This window comes from Musa acuminata, chromosome BXJ2-10, assembly GCF_036884655.1.
Source record: "Musa acuminata AAA Group cultivar baxijiao chromosome BXJ2-10, Cavendish_Baxijiao_AAA, whole genome shotgun sequence".
NCBI classification, from domain to species: Eukaryota; Viridiplantae; Streptophyta; class Magnoliopsida; order Zingiberales; family Musaceae; genus Musa; species Musa acuminata.
The window spans coordinates 24,984,100-25,006,859 of NC_088347.1; the positions used below are offsets into that span (position 1 = coordinate 24,984,100).

Below are 22,760 nucleotides of genomic sequence, written 5' to 3' on the forward strand. Positions count from 1 at the left end.
TTGTTTTTCTTCTTTTACTAATATAATTTTAATATTGTAATAATCTTAATTGAGTTTAATTTAGTTTGACAAAGATGATTTTTTTTATCTAAATTTATTTTTCAATTATGTACCTCAACATTTAATATAACACTCTTTTTTATTTACATCTTCATTTAATTTTTTATTACTCTATTGATGCCGCTTATTATCCTCTATATACATTATGTTTAAAACTTAAATTTTCTTATTTTAATCACGTTCAAAATCATTCAGATTTACTTAAGGTCGATGATTATTATATGCATGCTCATTGCCATAACTTAACCTCATATTCATGCTAGCACATTTTGATTTATTGTACTATGCTTAACATAAATATTAATGTTTATACATGCTTAATATTAAAATAGTGAGAATGATATTTTTGGAAAGTATATACCTCAATCTTACAAGTATATTTTATTTATCATATTTATAAAATATAGACATCACAAATAAATGAGAATAACATATATATTATTTGTATTTCTATTGATATGTTAATTATAATTTAATATGTATAATATATTATTTATATTTTATTAATATATTAATTATTTTTATATTTTGTATTGATATATTAATTAGAATTACTCGAGTGTTACCGTTACAAAATCATAATGTCATGTTGCTTCTCTTGAGCTTCCTCCATCTGTACGACATCTTCTATATATTTAATGACATCCAAGATCACCCTCAAATTCCTCTCTCTCTCTCTCTCTCCTATGTAGTCAGGTACCAATTGCACAGGGCAAAACTCAAAGTAAAATCAAGATGCCACAAATCTCAGAATTACTTGGGTTGGTTTCAGCTGTTGATGCGGCGATGGAGATGCGGAGTGGCTTTACATTTGCTGTTCCGGGTAAAAGAACCCGTAATATAAAGCAGATGGAGTCAAAAGGATACACTTACCTTTCTGTCCGTAACTCGATGCCACCGCACCGCGTACCAGATAGCTTGGCTGTATTATCAGGCTGCTGGATTGTCAGATGCATTCTCGGACAACGTCCAATGGTCGACTACAAAGCATCGCAAGCTGCTCAATCCAACCGAGACCACCCATGCGAAGCCTGTGAAGGGAGGTCGAGGCATCATTCTGCAGCAGTTAACTAGCGACGAACAAAAGATGATGCAGCGGCAGCATAACAGGCCTCGATAAACCCACCGACGATACTTTGACATTAGGAAGAATAGCGTCATACCATGCTGCTGGTTACATTGTACAAAGCTCGGGTAGGGTAGGGGTAATTCACAAGCCCAAGGCCCTGGACGCGTCCTCCGACTCCCCTTCGGATTCAACCTCCACACCCTCTAAAACAGGACGATCCTTAATCTTGCTGTCGGTGATGTAGCGTTCCAATGCACCGTCTCCACGCAGAATTTTAGCTCCAGAGCCGGGTCTGTCTACAGAGCCAACCGCATCCTCATCTACAACAACTGCATCTATTGGCTCATCTTCGTCTTTGGTTTTTACATCTGGAATCTGAAAGCAAATTGCATTTTGACGAATTAATCACATAAGCAAATCTGAAGCGGCATTCCATGTAAGGATATGGTGTGGTGCAGGTCAATCTCTTAAGGTAAAAGATCGCCAAGAATTAGTCAGAGTACCTCATACATGGCCTCAAGAAGAACAGTTTCCAAAATAGCTCTTAGACCTCGTGCACCAGTGTTCTTTGCCATTGATTTCTTTGCAATCAAACAAAGTGAGGCGTCTGTGAAATGCAGCTTAACCTGGAAGCATAAGTTAAGAAGAACGGCTTTTCCAATACCAAAATCATCTACATGTGCGCATATACTTACATTGTTCATGCTAAATAATTTCTTATACTGTCGACCAAGAGCATTCTTTGGCTCCATCAAAACCTGAACAAGTTGGTTCTCGCTTAGAGCTGACAAACTAACCAGTACTGGGAAGCGTCCTACAAATTCTGGTACGAGCCCGTAAGCTATAAGATCGCCACTTTCAACCTAAAATAATGACAATCATCTTAGTGAGATCACAATGTTCTGCGGCGAAGAATTACTGAAATCACAATGCTGTAATAAAACAAATTGTTTGGAATTGTTGATGCTTACTGATTCCAACAAAGATGATGTCACAACATCATCTGTTAACCAACTGGTTCTCATGTTTGCACGAACTGATGCTCCAAAACCTATAGAAGAATCCTGTCGTCTGTTTAAACAATTAAAATTATGGTACGAGAATTGCATGTGTAAGCATCATTAAAAAAGATTTGCAAATGTCTATCTTCATGATACCTTTCTGAAATTGTCTTTTCCAGATTAACAAAAGCACCACCACATATAAAGAGGATATCTTTCGTATCTATCTGTGAAACAAAAGAAAGAATCAATTAGAAAATGAGATTACCAAGATAATGAATCTCCATTCCAATAGATAAATGAAGTTCAAAAGACAAATGAAATACCGAAGAACTTTTAGATTATAGAAGGATTCAAAAGCAAAAGAGAGTCAGATTGCTGACTCCTATCAATTATTTATTTCCATCTGTCACTGCTATAGTAACCTTTCTTGCCTATTCAGTAGCAAGGTGACTTTTCAATTTTTCTCTACAAATAGATCTAAAAAATTAAGCCTTACAGGTTCAATGTAGTCCAAGTAACATAAAAAGGAACACAAATACCACACCTAAAAGCAAGGATACAACTCATTGTTCATATTTAAACACTCAAATTCAAGAAATGCCTACTACCAATAACTCAGTGTTCATATTTCAACGAAGTTGAAAATGTTACTTGGTACCAATAAAGTTGATATGGTTAAGATTTCATGAGATCCTGAAAACTTTGAACATGTGAAGTGAGAAAATATTCCACAATGGTTCCTTTGACAAAAGGACAGCAGAAAGTGAAAGACTATAACTTGGTTTCCCAAGACCTCCAAGCTGCAGGTTTCCTGGTTTCTCCAATATACAGATTTTGTAACTTATATTAGTAAAACTTGTCTACATACAATGAAGTTCAAAAGATAATGCAGCTCTCTTTCACTTGTCCATGAACCCATATTGAATAATATGTTTAATTTTTCATGAACTAGAACCCTGGGCAGCATAACAGACCCAATCAGAAAACTGCATCAATACTGCAAACTCCAAAATATAAGTTAAAAATCAATATGCTGATTAGATTTAAAATCTCAGTTCGATATCACTTTCGACACCTTGTGGTGCATTAATGGTAATACCAGGCACTGTACCGATCTATACCTTCCAGTACTGGCCAAGCCAGTATTTGAGATCTTGTGCAATGGCTCTCTGAGACTCCATCAATTGGATTTAGTGACAATACTTAATTGAGTTTAGGATGACATACCACATCATTAGCACCTCAATATGAAATAAGCAATAGCATGACTTCAACAATAAACAATAATGAAGAATTTTATAATCAACAAGATTTTTACAACACAATCACAAGCACTTCAAATTTTACAATATGTCACATCTGTGTACCTGTATATTGTCACCACGAGGGTGCTTTCGAGCCCCATTCTCAGGCACATTGACTATCTGCACAAACAAATATGAAACACTGACCCTTGTAAGAAACCAAAAAGAAGTTCCACATGGTTCCAATACAGAAAGTCAAGGTTGCATGTGCAAGAAGACTAACCAAATTATCAATGCCTCAGAGCAATTATCTCGTTCATTATCTATGACACATGCATGACATATACCATGATAAGAACAAATTGTCATACAAAAAACGGACACTAGGTAATATTTTACAACACTAATGAGTTTCAGGACCTCAAGATTTATAACTTTCAGATAATTCTTATGAAAGATAAATCACCATTTGCAATTTAAACTATCAGTTGTTGAGCCCATAACCATCGGTTCAGACTTAACGTGTTTTAAATTGTTACCAGACTAGGTTTAAAACTATATATCATATTTGGTTAAAAAAATTCCAAAAATTACAATGATGAGCTCTGAGTTCGTCTTTCCTTTGGCTATCATATATACACATACATGACCACAAATATCTGAAGATGGTCCTGAATGTATAGAAAACTTCACTGATAATGTCCTCTATTAATACCAAGAATTGGTGACTAAAAAAAGAAATTCAAGTTTTAGCAAGAATAAAACAAGCTAGTACCACAGATCAACCAAAATGGAACATACTTGAAATACTAACAGAAGCACATACTTCACGCAAGTCATGGAAAATAAAGCTAAGTAGGCATCAAATTTCGGCAGGATTATGTATAACAAGTGGTGTAAAGCCCTATAGTAATTGCCAAGTTTTTTAAATTGGGATGAGATAGGTATCAGATGCCCAGAAAGGTTGGAAAAGATATTGACAAGAAGATCAGACAAACAAGTATGTACTGCAACATTGCAAAAACTAAGAAAAAAATCATAAGTTAAAAAAAATGAAAAAACAAGATGTTTAATAATAACATTGAATAATAAATATTTAATAAGTATATAGATCACTTGACCAAAAAAAATTAGAAATTGAAAACATTATTATCTTTTTGCCATGGTTTGTCTTACCTATCAGTACCGGTGTACCGACCGGCATTGACACAATACATATCGAACCGCCATACCTACATATCAGTACACAGTATAGTGGGGCATACCAACAAACTGATATATACCACCCACACCAATCCCTTGTCGAACCGGTATCTACCACCTGTATCGGGCGGTACGCTGAGGTACGGCGAATCTTGTTTTTTGCAAATATAGGTGCCCTGATATTTTATCTAATATCCATGCATATTTCATGTTAAAAGCCAATTACAAAATATATATCTTCTTCTCCCGCAGACATGGTATGAAAATCGCAGGGATCATGACTATCAGATTTTCAAAACCCTGGATATTGCAACCACGCGTTATTCAAAGTGTTTGATTGATATCTTTTCTGCTTCTTGTTTCCATGTTTAACCAATCTGAACATATTTGGTCCTTGTGTTTCAATTTTTCTTATATGATCTCATTTCTGTTCTTGCCGAAACTACAGCGGATTTTTCTTGACTCGATGACTCAGAAAATAAAATTAAAGTATCATTACTCATTGGATTCTGAGGTCCAATCCATGAAAAGTCCTTTTTATTTCTCAATTGCTTCTTAAATTTCTCATTCCAGTTTCAAAGAAGTCAGAGATAATACAAAAACTGAAAATTATATTTCCCTTAGAAACAAGGAAGACATGGCTAAAGTAATTGTTATTCACGAAAAAATGAATTTCCAAATTTGACAGGCGAAATATAACTATATAAGTAAACCCACTGGTGCCAATTTATATCACATCATCCACAAAGGTCGTCAACACAATCTATTTTGAGCAGTTGGTGAAGAACAAAACCTGAAGTTTTGCATATTATGAGGCCCTTGTTTCTTGAAAAACTCCTTTTTCAGTTAAGTCCAAAAAATCCAGTAGAAAAGGATGCACCGCAAATGAAAGTGTAAGAATATTCCAACTAAAAATTTCTGGAACAAATGAAAGCATGTGAAAAGGAGGTGACAAGTATTTTATATCATAAATTTAGATGAGATCATAATAGCAAACGTGGTATGTGAACTAGTAGGTATGCACATGTAAACAGCATTATGTATGACTTACAGTTCCTTCTAGCATTTTCAGCAATGCCTGCTGAACACCTTCACCAGATACATCCCTACTAATATTTAGGCTCTCAGACTGCATATTGAATGTTTAACAAAATCACTATTAAGTTCTAAACAAACCTAGAGTTAGAAAAATCAGCCATTTAGCCATTAACCTTCTTAGTGATTTTGTCAACTTCATCAATGTAAACAATTCCCTGTTGAGCTGCCTGTACGTTAAAATCAGCAACCTAACCAATAAAAAGTACAAGCATGAAGAAAATTCACTTAACAAACTGTAAAGATGAGAATCAGAATCGTAACAACTAACAAAGTTATTTAGCTATTAAAATTGAGATCAACAAAAGGGGCTAAAAGATCATTAATGCATCAAGTATCATAAAATCAAAAGAAAGGAAAATGAGGAAATTTTATGGACAACAAAAGTCCATCATAATCATGGTTGATGAATGATTCACGAATCACGCTTCTCTCAAAAGCTTCTTAAAACATATTGATCATCTTGACAAAAAACAAGAAAGTGAGATTTGTTGTTCTGGTTTCGATTTTATATATATATATATATATATATATATATATATATATATATATATATATATATATATATAGGATTTTTAAACCCTTTCCTCCCCCTCTTTCATCCCCTTTCATTATCTCAAACACTTAGAGTTTCTCAATCTCTTTCTCATCCACTTATTTCTTTTATTTTCACATTTACACTCTCTTAAAACTTCACAAAGTTACAATTTGTGGATTGGATCAAGCTTAGAAGGTTAATTAGCAAGAATTAACACCTAAGTTAGAGGAAGAACTTTCTAATTACAGGTACATAGACTTCTTTTCAACCGCATTCAACAACCCACTCGGTCTGGAGACATGACAGCGACGTGGACAATAGTGCCTCAACTGACAACGTTAGGGAGTCAATGATCCCATATACATAGTTTGGGAGTGGTGTATGGATCGAGGAGCAATATTTTATGCATGTTACTCAAGATTCATATCATGAAGCTCGACATGATAGTTGGTCATTCTTCTCCAAGCAATAATACAGTGATAGTTGATTATTTTTCTCCGAGCAGCAATACGATGTTCAATCTTATGATACAAAACAGCAAATCCGTGACAAAAGTAGAAGTTCCGACATTCTATGCTCCACACTAATACATGTCACATTGTACTTGCCTTAGGAGCCACCACGAACACGTGTGGTTCATGATAATCAAACTACGACCATAATCACATTGATGTATCAATGACATATGTTGTATCAGTATACTATGTCGTGGGATCAATTTCAAAATTAGACCCGACAAACATATCAAATTGATATACAGATACATAAGATCAAGGACCCTAATCCACTGCCTGTGGAATCCCATCGTTCTTTTAAGTGATAGAACCAAGTATATCAATCGATCGATTATTTGATTCATTTGAATCTTAAAGTTTAAGTTGTTTAACAAATAATCTAACAATTCAAATCATTTCTTTGTAGATAATTCAATATCAACGAAAGGACGATCCGGAACATACCATAAAGCTACTCCTCAAAGCTCAAAAAAGATATGTACCGCTATTCTTTCTTAATTTAGATTATTTTTGCTAAAATTGTACTAAATTTATATTTATTTCCAACTTCAAAAATCCTAATCTAACTTTTCTATTTTAAAAAAAAAACTTGGTGCTATTTTCGGCCATTTTTCCGTATCATCGGTACGCCCCACCATATCGACACACGATACATCAATACTGAATGATACATACCATACTATCGTCTGATCAATACACCAGTTCAAATCGGTAAGGCGAACCTTGACTGTAGCACCACGGCTCATCCTCATTATTTTAAGTAAACCAAATTCAAATATGTAGCACTGGTTTTGATAGATTTTGCATGTCTAATTACTAATAGCCACTCTAGACTCTAGTTTCAGCTGCAAGAGAGCATCAAAGAAAGGTAAAACAGCATTAACCTATTACACAAATAGAACTTTGTGCAAATAAGGCTTTCACAGAACTTACATCACAAGAAATATGAAGAAATTTGTTGATATTTAATTTTCTCATTTATTCAGACAGGAGAAAAGGTTCGGAGGAGTGGGGTTAGGATTAGTGACGTTGGACTAACAGGCCAGGATTGGCTAAATATAGGGTAAAGAGAACACAGAGGGAAAGATGGAAGGAGAAAAAGGGCAAAGAGAAAGGAGGATGGCATCTTGACCATCTCCCTTCTCTTTGCCATTGTATTTTATTAGGTTTGACTGGTCAGGTTGACCTGCATCGAAATCTACCAAGCCTAACTCCTTGACCTGTTTAAAAGTTGACTAAAACACAGCAACCATGCCCATCCAAATTGGAACCTAACAATTCCGAATGAAACTAAGATTCAATATGGTCCTTCCCAATCCAGAATGGTGTTGACTGATTCTAAGAACCATAATGATAATTTTGCAGTCTCTCATACAATTTCCTTTTGTGCTATGATAGTTTAAAAACAAATCATCATTCATGAGAAACCTATAGTCGCAGATGACTTAATGACCACTCCAAAAGCCAATAACTGGGGATATGAATCACAGCTGAAGTTCTACCTGCCTCTCACCTTATTTGTCACTCCAGAGGAAAGAATGTTATTTGCAAAGTTAGATTGTCTAATTGCTTTGAGTTCATTTCTTCCTTTTATGATGTGTGATCAATCATCATTTTTATATTAATGTAGATGGTCCATTTTTCTTAACACAGTCTCTGCCAACTTATAAAGTTGCTAGACATTACAATGTTACTACCATCCAAAACTTTACCATCCTGGTCCATGAATAGAAAATATAATCAGTACAGCAAAGAGTTTTTACATTTTAAAGTTGCATTTGCATGTAACAGCATTGAATTGTAGGAATTGTCGTATAGAGACGCCCAAGTTGAGGCAAGAGGAAGATGGCACAGCTATGATTGAGGTAACCCACATGCTGGACAAAAGGATGAAGCCTCATTAAGAAGGTTAACAAGCCATGTTCAGACATATGGCATCTCTAAGTCTCCTGTTATTAGCACACAGGTTTAGCATGCCCCAGAAGTAAATTTCTCAGGTATATGGACACTGGAATTGGAATATAACCGTGTTAGACAATATCAACTAGGCATGCAACTGCATTAGACATTATTCACTACAAACTCACTAAACATCAAACAAACTAAAAGGGTTAAGCAATGAAAAATATATTACTCCACGAGTTTAAAAATTATATGTTGAAGAATGAAAGATAATAATTTTCAATTAGTTTAATCATTATAGCCATGTACCAACTAGCACAAGAAAATACCATAAGCAGCTTGTACAATATGGATTCAACGTCCTCCCCAACGTAGCCTGCCTGCAAAGGTAAAGTAAAAACAACAAAATCATGATAGCTGCTAAACACTAAGCCTCAACTGAAAAACAATAAAATCATAGATTGAAGAAAACTTAAAAAAACAATCTCACGATAGTGCTCTGCTTCTGTTTATAGAGACAGTAGGTGAAAAAATGGATTCAATAAAAAGACCTGCCTGTGTCAGTGTTGTTGCATCCGCAATAATGAAGGGCACATTCACAAAGCGAGCTAATGTTTTAGCAAGTAAAGTCTTCCCTGTCTTATAGAAAGCATGACTGAATAGGTCAGCTCACCAACCAATCAACTTAAGGGTAATATTCTGTAAGTTGATGATAGGTAGGACCTACCAAAAGCTCTCATGTGAACCATCCAATTAAACTTGAATAAAAAGTTAGATCATGTACCCGATCCAGTAGGTCCCATCAAGAGTATATTGCTTTTTTCCAGCTCCACATTATCATCATCATCACCTTCTGCATGGTTCTCCGAATCAACTCCAGCACTGGGCATTTGGAATATTCAATTCATTATGAGCCATCGTGATGATAAGCAACTTCTTATGACCTAGCAATAGAACTTAACTGTCTATGTGTTTAAAGTTAAAGAGACAACATTAACAAGTTAATAAAACCAGAGATACAATAACTGAAAGCATCACTAACCTTTTCTGTAAGGATGCATGATATATTCTTTTGTAGTGGTTGTAAACAGCCACAGAAAGCACCTGCAGTCGTTCTTTATGTTAAGAAATTACACTAGGCAAATAAAACCCAGACACCATGCAGCTCAAGCATCGAATCGCAAGATAGGCATTTCTTGTTGTTTAACTATCCAGGTAAATTATTTGATATAATCAACAAAGATGTTAATCACAAAAAAATCAATGTTTTGGTAAGAAATGTGGCATGAAATACAATATGAACTTTACTTGGCTCATTAAATACCATGACAGAACATCTCTTTTGCAAGTTTTAACTATTGATCTGATATGAAGCTCATCTCCGTGAATGTATTTGCAGTCATAGAAGAATTAAATTACTGAAGAACATCTTGAGGATGTTCCAACATTTATGTAGATCCTAAATTTTCTTTTCTTCTATCTAAGCAGAATTTCTGACAAAATTCAATGAATGTCGAGGAAAGATTTAACCAATTCAATGCCTGCTAAAACTTTAAAATAATGATGATCTAAGGCGAGAGCCTGCATAACCAATATGGAAGACAACTACATAAGTCAAACTCATTATTGAACTGTTGAAGGTAGCCCCATAAAGTTTGGAATAGGATGCTTTTTGGAGAATACATGGAGATCAATTGCAGCTTCACAAAAAAAGTTTGGGATAGCATTAAGCAAAGAAACAAAGGTAAGGAACTTCTCGACAGATGTAATGGAGCTGTGGGGTGACTGGGTTGAGATGACTCTGAAGACTGAGATTCAGAGCACTTTCTTCATCCTGATTATAGCTATCTGGAGGCACGTCAGAAAGACAGAAACAGAAGAATGTTTGAATCTACAATCCAAATGGGGCAAAATTTCTTAAAGAGTATCAGATTGATCAAACTCAAAGAGTAACCAAATGTGGGCAAAAAGAACAATCTCCTAAAATGCGATGGGGTTAAATGTTATTGGCATGGTTTTAAATAAGGGTCCAACTATCGACTTCAACAACCTATTGGACTAGCACTGTATTTGATACATAGACTTGTACCGCCCAGCATTGCTGAATTAAATAATAAAAATATTAAAACTTATCAGTATACAAATTGGTGCCTGGCTGTGAGATCCACAACCACTAGTTGGTTAGACAACTAAATACAGACAAACATATACCAGTCTGACTGTTATTTTAAACCATGGTTATTAAAACACTTCAAAAGTCTTAGCTATTTTGGCTTAAGCATTTTGAAGTTAATATGAATTGAGATAGTAGAAGATCATGTGTCCTGATAAGCTTATCTGCAATTCTACTTGCAATTCACTTTATCTTTTACATTATAGAACATGCATAGCTTATTAGTAGATGCTGGCTAATCAACCCATCCTTTCATCAAACAAAAAGAAGAAGAAAGAAAATACACTGGTCTTTATATAATATAAGGTGAAAGAGAAAAAAAACTGAAATTAGACAGAATTAATTTTGTTATACTGAAATTTAAAAACATGAGCAGTAATCGGAAGTTCTGCAGAAAATTATCTGTCAGTTTACTAAGAACACAGGCTGGTTAAAACCATATCCATCTATAAATCAAATTATAACTAGTTATCGCAATATCTGCATGATTCAAAATCATGCTGCGCCAATAGGTAAAACTTGTTTGAGAATCACCAAAAAGCAAGATGAAAGAAACATAAAGCAAATCTATTTTACATACCTGAAATCTATTCTACAGGCCCTAAAGATCCAGAGATCGTATGTCAATAAAACCGATAGAAATTATACCTTCTTTGCGTGCTCCTGCCCAATCACATACTTATCGAGCCCCTCATAGATCTCCTTGGGCGTCGGCATATCTTTCCCCAAATTTGACCCTCCCCACCCCTCCAAACCACCAAAGCCTCCCCCGCCGCCGGACTCATCTGTTCCCCTTTCCCCGCCAGGTCCAGCCACCCTCACCACGTTCGAATTCATAGGGAACGCCGAGCAGGGCGGTGGCTGCACCGCCGACCCGTGCACCTCCGGAGGGCCCGGTACGGCCGGCCAATTTTCCGGCGAATCTCCGCCGTAAAATGATCTAAGTGCCTTCCAAAACCGGTTCTTAGCCCGAATCCCGTTCTCCTCGCTTTCGCATCTATACTTCTCCGGATTGGGGCCTCGGACGCGGCCGATCTCCACAAAAGTGCCCTGGAGAGGAACGAGCTCATGGGGGCTAAAGGAGTAGGCGGTCTTGCATCTAGGGCATAAGTTTACGGCATGGCGCTCTGCGCCGTAGTCGCCACTTCCGTCGCCAGTGACAGTTGGCGAGAAACGGTTGGGGAAGAGGACCCTCATGTGCTTGGAGCAGCGAGGACAGTGAGCCTCGGCGCGGATGCGGCGTGTGTGGAACTCGTCGGCGCCACCGCCATCCCACTTGTGGCGATCGTGACGGAGGAGTCCAGGGCGGCGCGGGGCAGAGGAGGAGGCGTGAACGAGGCGGCGGCGGAGGGTGGAGATCGCGGAGCACTGGTGGAGGCGGTAGCGGGTTTCGGCGGCGTTCCTGGCAGCGCGCGTCGCGGCGTCGCGAAGCTTCTTGCAGCGGAGGATTCCAGACATCGAAAAAAAGTGAGAATGAAAAAAAAAAGAAAAAATGAAAAAGAGGGAAAGGAAATTAATTCAGACAGCGGAGGGGATCGAATTGATGTGGTCGAATTTGGGCGTGCGTGAAATGGTGCGCGCTTTTGTTCTGGATAGCAGCCGCCCGAAAGTCTCACCTCTTCGTAACTCGCTGAATCACCGCCATAAGAAGGGGGCCCACGGATGATATATCAGAGAACCAACGGTGGGGAACGCATTATTAGTGTGCAACACCAAGGTTAATAATGGGGGACTAGCTCAGTAAACGTTTAAGCCTCTTCTTACCTCTGTTTGGACTGAGCCACGTGAACCGCAACCGAGGAGAAGGATCCTTGGGAACTACCACTACTACCAAATGGGACCGAGTCACCCTGAAGAACATCAGGTTTTACGTGGCATAATATCCAGCAAATTGTGATATGCCATGTCATCCCTGAAACTTTTCTTCCAGATTCCGTTTGAGGTGCCTATATGAAACTAGTATGTGTTCATCGATTTCTAGGACGAATGATGATCTAATGAAAGATTAGACTCCGTTCCGGATGTAATCTGAGCTTTGTTATGTACAATGGATGACATTCGAGGTTGTCAAAAGTCCGATCTTAGCAAACCGACGAATTCGGGATGTGATCATGTAAAAAAAATTATGTATAATGAAATCGATAAAATATTCTTCAAATGGCAAGCTATAGACAAACACATAATATATTTTTACTTTTGTGATCGTAAGTTAGAGTACCATCAATCGTGAGTTAGCATGATTTAGTTGAAGATACGAGGTTATCCAAGAAACTCTATAGTTATCCTACAAGGCTAATCCTGTTATGATCTTGGGTGACTTTTGAGTGTTCGAGATGATCTTAATATTTGACTAAGATGAAATCCAACTCTTTAGTATGTTCTTATATAAAGGTCATTGTCGGAAGGAATTCCTCGATCCGACCCTTTCGACACTCAAATCGTTACGAGGTTTGTAATATAAAAAGATAATTTTTAAATAAAGATTTGACTCGTAAGTCGATATGGGAGTTTACTTTTATACCTAACTAATTTAGAGAATCTTTTATAATAGCCTTAACTTCTTCTATTTCATATTATTTTCTTGCCGATGTTATTGCTGAATAAGGGTGATGACTCGACCCTTTTCTTATACATCAGTGATACCATGGTGTCCAACTGAACAAAGATTGATTGTCAAATTATTTACTATCAAATTATTTATTATCAACTTCCCTCATAGTTCCACTTTCCTAAAATATATGATTTGAGCTACAAAGTGGCTACCTGACGAAAGGTTGGTTGTCTTGCCAGCCGAGTTCATGCCTTGGGCAAACCAAGCCGTGGAGCCCTTTCAACTGTGATAGAAAATAAAGTGGTTTGAGGAACAAAGAAGATGTCATGATCGCAGCAAAAAGGCATGGCTAATGGTGACTTTATCACCAGTAATCATGCTTTCAGTTCTCAAGGAACCTGCTTTATACCTGTGTCTCCATCTACTTTGATTTGGATATACCTGCAGATTCTCTTGATATCATCCCTATGCTTTTTCGTGGAATACAGGAGAAACGAAATGGAGTTCATTTGTGTTTCTCCCCCTTGTTCATTTTCTACAGCTTTATTTGCATTTTGCTTTGGAAACATGGAAAGGGAGAGAAAACAATGAAGAGTAAATTCCAGAGATGCATAAGATCTGTAAACTCAGGTTTCTTGGAAAAAGGAAGAGGAGAAAGAAACAAAGACACATGACTCTGTCTGCCAAACTAATCAACTTACACCACCTTGTCAATTTAGATGTCAAGAGGAAATCCCAGGACAGCAGCATATGGAAGGGTTGATGGTTATGTCATGCTACCACCTACCTCAAGACTCTGTCAAAGAGAAGATCTCCAGAGTGACATGTACGAGGGACCATGGCAGTGGCATGCTACCACCCAATTAGAACTCTAACATCCACATTCCAAGTGTGAGACATAAACCAAATAGAGAAGAACAGTTTGGCTCGGTGAGAGGGGAGCCAGCTGCAGCAGTCATTCGAGCTGGAGAGGGGTCTTCTTGGCCAAGTTGTGCTTGTTGTTGTGCATCCACACCTTGAGGACTCTCCTCTTCACCCCGATCTCCTGGCAGAACTGCTGCACCGCGCTCTCTTCCTGCTTCTGAAGCCGCCAGCCCGCCTTCTCTGCGAAGTGAAGCATCTTCTCCTTCTGCTCTGCAGTGAACTTGGTCCTGAACCTCTTCTTCACCAAGGGTGGCCTCGCCATCATCCCACCACCCGCCCCCTCCATCTCATCGGACTCAGATGTCTGCATGGCACCCAGGGGCATGATCATGTGAGGTGGTGGCCTCGGAATGAGGCTGTTGCTGCCGGGGTTGTAGCCAAATGGATCTGCCCCTGAGATCAGGAGGCCTCTCTGGCCTATTACTTTCCGTCCCTTGAAGGGGTGGTAGCAGTCGTAAGAGGACTCCCCTTCTACTTCTTTCCGGTGGAAGTTCCTGTGGCAGTTGCAGGCGGAGCACTTCAAGGCTTCCAGAGTCCCCTCCTCGCCGCTGGGCATGAACTCACCGCAACCATCAGTGGCATTCCCACCAATGGCGGCTGCATGGTTCTTGAGGCACTCCCTGTACTTCACCACCAGCCCTTTCTTGGTGCTGTACGGATTGGTGCTGTGGTGGTGGTCCTCGGTGGTGGCTGCGGAGAGGGGGGGAGGAGGAGCAGCAGCAGCGGCAGCGGGAGGAGGGGAAGAGCCACTGGAGCGGTGGTGGAGGGGAGAGGTGTCATGGGTCATGCCGTGGCCATGGGGTGGACCATGGCCAACAACATAAGTGCTTGTTATTGGGATTGGGATTGGGATATCCCCGTCATGACCAGAAAGATCCATCCTCTCTCTCTCTCTCTCTCTCTCTCTCTCTCAATCTCCGCGCTCTCTCTTCCTCTTCCTTTAACTGTTCTTTTTTGGCCTGCACACCAAAAGCAAAAGGTCAAGGACAAGAAGGAATTAGAAGCAGACCACCCCAAGTGATCAAATGCATGAGCTAAGGTTTTTAAGGCTGAGATCCTTGGGACTCTAAATGAAACAATAATGAACCAACTTGTCCACCTTCTGAAGTCTCGGTAGAAAGGAACAGGAAAATTAGCTCCGAGACCACTATACAACCTTATACTGGTACTTGCTCCTGTACCTCTTTCCCCACATTGAAGACCCAAGAGTGGTGGAAGACAGTAAAAAGAAAACATAGTCTGGACACAGAGTAAATTCCACATTTTTGGGGCTTTCTTTCCACAAACACTAGGAAAATACATCAAAGCATCACAGGAACTTGAAATGAGCAGTTTGACTTGGTAAGAAATTTCATCTGTAGCACACAAGAATTAGTGGTAGATCTGTTCCAAAGAAGGACAGTGGTCAATGAGAGCAAGGAGTCTTTGTTAGCTAGAGAACATAAATCATGAATTTTGGTTTTCAAGAAGGTCAATTTGTGGACTTTAGATTCAAGAACTATTGATCTCATTGTTGTGTGTGTGGAAACTAGAACTTCATCCTGGGTTTCAAATGCCTATTTCATTGCCTCAGAGGGACAGCATAAGAGATGAACAAAATATAGCAAATCTATGTGAGATTATCGGAGAGATGTAACCAAAATGGTGGGCAAGCCAAGACTACAAAAACCCACCTTTCTCTCCTGTGAACTGAGAGAGGAACAGGCTGCAGGGTGGTGGAGAATAGTCGCAAAGCTAAACCAGAAGTAAGCTCTTCTTGGCAACGTTCATGGCTCATAGGAAGAAATGGAATTATCCAAAGAACTCCCTGTTGGTATTATCCATGAGAAGTTTCACAGGAAGAGCTTAGAGAGGAGGGGAGTAAACAAAGATGAGCATCAGGAAGAAACAAAATGAGAGGTTTGGTAGAAGGGCTGCGGTTGTGTGAGACTAAACAAGAGGTTTATAGCAGTAGTGAGGGAGCATAAAGGTTGGGAAAAGATGAAGAGAGAGAGAGAGAGAGAGAGAGAGGATGAAGAAGAAGAAATTTTACAGGACAAAGAGGGAAAAACACAGAATTTTAGAAGCTTATGACCAAACAAAAGTAAAGCGTGGGATGTTTGCTTTGCTTGCACTATCAGGAATCAAGCTTACGCCATAGAAGATAGATGGAGAGAGAAAGAGAGAGAGAGAGAGAGAGAGAGAGAGAGAGAGAGAGAGAGAGGGGACTGCAGTGTCAGAGAAGGAGAGGCACAGAAAGAGGGAGAAGCAGAACCAGTCCCCACATATGAATTTGAAAAAGAAAAAGAAAAGCAAACATACTTAGCTTCTAAAAATCCAAAACACCCCCATGCCAAATTAAAATGACAAGACTTTGGTTGCATCCAAGTCCTACATCTCAAAAAAAAAAAAACAGGAAGAGAGAAAAAAAGAAAGAAGACAGAACCTTGTCTCAGATTCAGTGGACCAAAATGCTCAGGCTAGTTTATCTTCTCACATCTGATAGATCCAATTCCATTCAATTTAATTTCAGTAGGTTGCATCAGTAACTTTCCTAGTTGATCTCCAGAGGAGATAATCTAGATCTCCAAGGGTGTAATGATTGGTTTTCTAGGCTTTTCTTCCATGGATTAATTACATGATTCATGTGTGATGGGACTTTGAGTCAATTCAGCCCATGTTTATGATTAGCAGCATCATTTTGTTGGGTAATTGCCTGTCATGCATCAGATTAGAATGCCTAGTAATTGGATTCTGTGTCCTAGTACTTAATTCTTATCACTTACTGGACTCCATGCACAAAAAGCTCTCACTAGCTTCTTCCTAATGAACAAAGGGTAGAACAAACCTAAAGGCTAATAATGACTGCAAGATGCATCATCTTTAGAGCTTTCCATGTCCAAACATCTTCTGGAGCTTAAGGAATGTTCTCAATCATAAGATGCTTTTTCTATTTTTCTTTTGTGTAGGATGAGATCCTGGAACATTTATCATGAGAAAGAAGACATGAAAACTTTTAAATGGAATTTCTTCACAAAGGACTGTTGGATCATCAATCACTACTTACAACTTAGATTCAAATCACTTTATTCTTGCCTCTCCCTCACTTTATTCCATCTAGCCTCATCCAAAGTTCCTTTTCCACCTGTGTTTTTCCCTCCCCCCTTCCCTTTTGTTTCATCTCCTCTTAGGTTTCAGTTTCTAGTTGTGGCATTAACATTAAATACATCTCAATAACTCTTTTACTCGTTCATGCAGCAGAGTAAGAAAGGCAAACTGGATGTGAGCAGTACATGGTAAAAAACTGTGACAATACTTTGGAAGCCTTGTGTGGTTACGTGTGGTAGTGACTTTTCTGTACTGTGAACCTTCTTCCCCTGCCTCCCCAATCTTTTCTCTCTCCTTTCCTCATCTCTCTCTCTCTCTCTCTCTCTCTCTTCTTTGGCCTTTCCTTTTTTTCCTGTTTTACTTGTGATAACAATACATTCATTAAAAAATGTACTCCATTAATATATACATACATCAGCTTCAAACAGCAGGCTACAGGGTCAAGCAGAGTGATCCAGACAATTCAATGAATCACAAGCTTTTGTGATTGCCATTAATAAGGATGCGTTATTCTCTCCGCGTGAGAGAGAGAGAGAGAGAGTGGGATTAGGATGGGAGAGCATGTGGTGGGGAATTAATACCGAAGAGGGACAGTTGTGCCAGCAAATTAAATGGGATCTGACGACACACTGATCAAGAAGCAAAGCCAAAGCCTCCCCAATCCAACCTTGGGATCTATCAGCCAAACACATCCTATCCAATTCCAGGTTACTGAGGCAGTGTTCAAAGCAGTAGTATCCTTCCTTCCTTTATCCTTGTGTATGCAGTAGGATTACGTACCTTATCCTCCAAGTCCCCTGTACACATTCCTAGAGCCAAATACTTTCCATCATGGATTTGTCAAACACTCAATCAAATGCATAGTATGAATTTTAACTGTGTGTTTAGCAACATATCCTGCTTTGATTATGCAGGCAATCCAACTTATTGGTCCTCCTGCTCAAAGCATTTTAGCAGAAAATTTCAGATAAGATTGGAACACTTGTTAGATGATAAGATCTCATTGATACAGGTCCAGTTCCAGTGTTTCCATGCTAATCATGTGCATAGAGCAATCAACTCCTCAGGTGTTCCACCTCCTGATGGACCACACTCGTATATTTCGAAAAAGTGGACCACAATCATTTTAATGGACTGGAATAGAGGAAGATTATCCTGAATTATCTATCCATTTCAGGCTTCTTCCCCAAATTTATTTTTCCTTTTCTTGTTTTTCTCTTTGATTTGATTATGTCGTCTTCTTCGAAATGGGGGTTGGGCATTGGATGCTGGAGGGCTGTGCCTCTTTCTCCCTGTTTCTCCTTTGTTGATAGAATTTTCTCTTTTCCCTTTGAGTAAAGCAAATGTGAATCCGCATTCCTTTTGTTTGATTAGTGGAACCTTCTCTTTTTTTTTTTGTTGCATGAACCAGACAATGGAGAAAGAAGTAAAGCAATTCCAAGTCCAGTGACAACTGTGGTGCAATTCCATTGATGTGCCAAGTGACAACACCATGAGTAGAACAGAGTTCTGCTGATGCTTGCTGAAATGAAGCTGATTAGTGTGGTTTTGTCGATCCACCTGCATCAAAGAACTCTGCGGAAGTGCAGTGTGACCATGAATTCAAGCTTGAAGGAGGAGTTATGATTTCGAGTTAGAACTTTCACTTCTTCTTCTTCTTCTTCTTGGAGCTGAGAGCCCTTTAACCAGGGACGGCGGTGTCCGTTGCAGAGGAAGCTCACTAAGCAAACCACAACCTGTAACACAACTAATACAATGAAAAGGTCTGCTCGCAAGTGCACCGAGGAGCTGCAGAGGTTGCTTGGAAGGGAGGAAATAGACGCACACCGAGCTTTCGGAAAGCTTTTCCTTATCTTGAAGAGAAACTAAGGCACTTAGAATTGTGATTTGAAGGTGCGTTGAAGCTTAATGGATGTGCGCAGGTGCCATTAAACAAGTATTACTCCTGCCACTGGAATTGCTTTGGCATGCGTCTTAGGATAGCAGTTATCATAAGCCCATTCAACAATCCCCGTTCCGTTTGGTGGAATTCTACATGTCGTCCACTGACTCATCTAAGCGTCTCCTAAAAGCTTCAGCCACAAGTCATTTGCAGGAAGACAAAGCTGCAAGGAAGCAACCTAATGTTCTTTATGGATCCATGTAAAACCAAGAAAATCCATCATGGTAAAAATCTTGGTTTCAGTAGGTTCCACTTCTCAACACAAGTATCATGCTGCATGTTAAAGAAATGAATCAAAAGCGACCACCAGGCACACAGAATTTCCAATCTCTGACATGAGCAACAGAAGCTTGCAATCATACTCATCAAGAAAGCTTCATGTTCTCTTCCACATTTGCTTATCTCAAACATGAAGGCCGCTGCCAGGAGTCATGATTCTAGCCCACACTAACTCGAGCACTCTCCCATTCCCCTCCCTCTCATCCAGTGTAATGAGTCAAAGAGTACTACTACTACTGGGTTTCCTTGGATTGTAATCTTCCCACCACTTCCTGGTTCACTACTTCACTGGCAAATGGTCTTCATGAACTTGGCTTCTTTTGCTCTCGCATGAACTATTCTGCCAATGTCATGAGCTGCTGTGAAATCATTCGAACCCAACTCTACACTGCAAAAAACACATGCAAATGGGGTTTGAGTGTTCTTTGAAGGTTTCCGGGAATGGCAATGCAATGAGTGTCGGCTCCAAAAGTCTTGGCCACAATTATAATTCACCTTCCTACAGGCAAAAGAAAAAGTATTCTTCTTCTCGGTAAAGATCATCCAACGTTATATAGCACCAAAGACCTTAGACGATAAGATTAAGAAGCGGGAGTGTCTGCAACTTTTGCAACAGATCACTATTCACAGAAATTGGAGATGTTTGCATTATGTCCATCATAATGCCGAGACACTTTTACAGTGCCACGTCTCGTCCAAAGTACAAAAAGCAGTGGAAGCGTGTTGGTGAAACACACGGATCGTGGCGGTAGCTGCGAGAGCAACCGGAGTGATGGTATGGGACAGGGGAGCAAAGGAGAGCGATGGAGTGGTGTACTTCGTTGCAGTGGGTGAGAGCAGAGGGGAAGGGGATTAGGGGAAAGCAAAGGGAGGAGGATGATGACGAGGAGGAGGCAGGGGCGGGTCACTTGCTTCCGCAAGAATCTTCATCAGAGACAGCACCACCGACACTGCCCCGTGATTTCGTCTCAGTCCTCTGTGTCAGAGCTCCGTGGGTCGCATGAGCAGTCAAGTTCCCCCCTGTTCTCTCTCGCAGAACCCAATTGCAGGAGCAAAACGATTCTCTCTCTCTCTCTCTCTCTCTCTCTCTCTAAAAGACCACCATCTCAGGACGCAAAGGATAACACGATGATCGATTCTGCTGCTTTGAGATGTGTTCAAAACAAAATAAAATCTAAAAAGCCCAACTCAAAACTTTAATTTTCTTGGTGTCATATTTAAAGTCTTGGACGGCTTCTTTTGCATCATTAAACATCAAAACAAGCAAATAAAATATTAATCTATCATTCTCGATCATATTATATATCCATGTCTTTGGTTTGTCAAGATTTTTATTTGGATGATAAAAGGGTACATAAAATTTCGATAATGTGTATTTGAAATCCTTGCTGACCGGAGGAATTCGAGGACTTTGACTAACATATGAGTGTTTCCTATGTGGAGTTTAAGATCTTTGGATTTGGATTGTAAGATTTCTCGACGAAATGTGCTTTTTAGGATATGATAAAAAGCGAAGGCAAATCAAGTAGCCAAATCGATCTCCGATTTGTTTGATTTCGACTTATAAATCATTCATCTTCAGGAACAAGCTTGAGGAATGGCAAGAAGAATTCTCACTGTGCCTAAGCCATTAATTGCGAGTGCTTCATGATTCGAAGTGAAAGCTTGGACATCATTATCAAGTGGATCACCAAATCCTAAGCTCTCTCGATCAACCAGCTTCCATACCCTACATCTTAGTTGGCGAAGTTGACTTCGCTTGGGTGCAGTTATGTTGTCTTCTCCGACTACTTTTTGCTAGCTTCGAAGCGGAAAAAGAGAAGAAGCATGGAGACTTGGCCGTGTGGAGATTCCCACCACCTATAGTTCTGTCTTCGATCGGTAAAGCAGCTATGTTGTGTCATGGTGATAAGATCAAAGGAAGCATGATTCCATCTCCCTTATCTCTGGACTTGACGAAAGACAGGAAAAGGAATGAATTCTTATTCTCAAAGCACTCCAAAGGTCCACATTTCTTTTCTTCCTCTTGTCAGCAAACCCTACAAAAGTTCCAATATATCTTATTATTATTACAGCTTTTTGTGATAGCATTTCTTGAACTCATGAAAGATTTATTTGCATACATATAAGTAATGTGACGCGTCACACCATCGACATCAAATAGGTAGGTAGATATATAAGATGATCACACAACAGCCTTGGAGGCCTTGATGTCCTCGCCACCCTTGTCGGCCTCCTGCGCGATGTTGATCAGCCTCGGCTGCCTCCTTGTCCCCTCGACGAGCTTCGGCACTGTCACCCGTAGCACGCCGTCCTCCAGGTGGGCCTTCACGGCGTCCACGTCGGCGCTAGCCGGCAGCCGGAACTGCCGCCAGAACTTGCCGGCCATCCGCTCGGCCCGGTGCCACTTCTCGCCCTCCACCTCCTCCTCCTCGCCCTTCCTCTCGCCCGTTATCCTCAGCACCCGATTCTCCTCCACCTCTACCTTGATGTCTTCCCTCCTCACCCCTGCGCGAAGAGCTCGGCCATGTCAGGGACCGGCATGCAAAGACGACGACGAGTAATGGAGCGGATGGAGCGCGAGGATTAAAGCAACCAACCTGGGACGTCGAGGGAGATGACGTGCGCGTGGGGGGTCTCCTTCCAGTCAGCGCGTGCGAGCGCGAGCGCGTCCACGGCCTTGGGGACGGTGAAGGGTGTCTGCTCCAGGATGCGGAAGGGATCGTCGTAGGCGGCGGGCATCATCATGTCCCACAGCCTCCCGGAATACGGCATCAGCCCGTTAGCTGCCGGCGCAGCACACGAGGCCAAGAAAAGGAAAACGAACAGTACAAGGAACGGCGAGCGCCTCATTGTGAGCCGGTGATCAGATGGTTTCTTTCAGATGATGCGTAGAAGAAGAAGAAGAAGTGAGCACTGCGTAGCTTCAAGGAACTCCAGAGATCGCACTTGATCTGGATCTTGGAATAGGATGGAGCTTCCATTTATAGTGGAGGAGGCGTTTCCAGAGTCATCCCTTCCCGGTTCTGGCAGCTTCTGGTGGTCTCAGGAAGAAGATGGCGTCGGTGTGCGTTGGTCTGGAATGCTCTCTCGCGCGTGGAAAGCGGATGCACGGCGTGGCTTGAAACGGGTTTTCTCATGTACACACGTATACCCGATCCATTTGTCTAATCG

At 40.1% G+C, this 22,760-nt stretch overlaps 3 protein-coding genes and 1 long non-coding RNA gene across 6 annotated transcripts; 1 reads left to right on the top strand and 3 right to left on the bottom strand.

Moving 5' to 3' along the window:
* Positions 1 to 785: 785 nt before the first annotated feature.
* On the bottom strand, positions 786 to 12,373 carry LOC104000748 (CLP protease regulatory subunit CLPX1, mitochondrial). 2 transcript variants are annotated; one of them, XM_018819707.2, is made up of 14 exons: positions 11,452 to 12,373; positions 9,673 to 9,734; positions 9,415 to 9,512; positions 9,182 to 9,265; positions 8,960 to 9,006; positions 5,792 to 5,866; positions 5,632 to 5,709; positions 3,501 to 3,557; positions 2,287 to 2,357; positions 2,101 to 2,200; positions 1,825 to 1,992; positions 1,633 to 1,755; positions 1,224 to 1,504; positions 786 to 1,091 (listed from the first exon to the last, which is right to left on the bottom strand). In XM_018819707.2, the coding sequence occupies exons 1-13, from the start codon at positions 12,259 to 12,261 to the stop codon at positions 1,271 to 1,273; spliced, it is 2,007 nt and encodes a 668-aa protein (XP_018675252.2). In that variant the 5' UTR covers positions 12,262 to 12,373; the 3' UTR covers positions 786 to 1,091; positions 1,224 to 1,270. The 2 variants fall into 2 exon arrangements, 1 of the variants encoding a protein (XP_018675252.2); XR_672870.3 differs by lacking the exon at positions 786 to 1,091 and having other exon boundaries at positions 1,365 to 1,504; positions 1,633 to 1,736; positions 11,452 to 12,372.
* Positions 12,374 to 13,942: 1,569 nt separating this feature from the next.
* On the bottom strand, positions 13,943 to 16,436 carry LOC104000747 (zinc-finger homeodomain protein 4-like). Its single transcript, XM_009422868.3, has 2 exons — positions 15,952 to 16,436; positions 13,943 to 15,237 (listed from the first exon to the last, which is right to left on the bottom strand). Exon 2 carries the CDS (start codon positions 15,156 to 15,158, stop codon positions 14,310 to 14,312), a length of 849 nt encoding a protein of 282 aa, XP_009421143.1. The 5' UTR covers positions 15,159 to 15,237; positions 15,952 to 16,436; the 3' UTR covers positions 13,943 to 14,309.
* Positions 16,437 to 17,899: 1,463 nt separating this feature from the next.
* LOC108951557 (uncharacterized) lies at positions 17,900 to 19,620 on the top strand. The gene is made up of 2 exons (XR_001976027.2): positions 17,900 to 18,072; positions 18,777 to 19,620. It is a non-coding gene; the product is annotated as an uncharacterized LOC108951557 (long non-coding RNA).
* A 1,927-nt stretch (positions 19,621 to 21,547) lies between these two features.
* Positions 21,548 to 22,626, bottom strand: LOC104000746 (22.0 kDa class IV heat shock protein). Of its 2 annotated transcripts, XR_010492182.1 has the most exons (3): positions 22,187 to 22,577; positions 21,710 to 22,094; positions 21,548 to 21,625 (listed from the first exon to the last, which is right to left on the bottom strand). XR_010492182.1 is itself a non-coding variant. In XM_009422867.3 (2 exons), the coding sequence occupies exons 1-2, from the start codon at positions 22,437 to 22,439 to the stop codon at positions 21,772 to 21,774; spliced, it is 576 nt and encodes a 191-aa protein (XP_009421142.2). In that variant the 5' UTR covers positions 22,440 to 22,626; the 3' UTR covers positions 21,614 to 21,771. The 2 variants fall into 2 exon arrangements, 1 of the variants encoding a protein (XP_009421142.2); XM_009422867.3 differs by having other exon boundaries at positions 21,614 to 22,094; positions 22,187 to 22,626.
* Between the last annotated feature and the right edge of the window lie 134 nt (positions 22,627 to 22,760).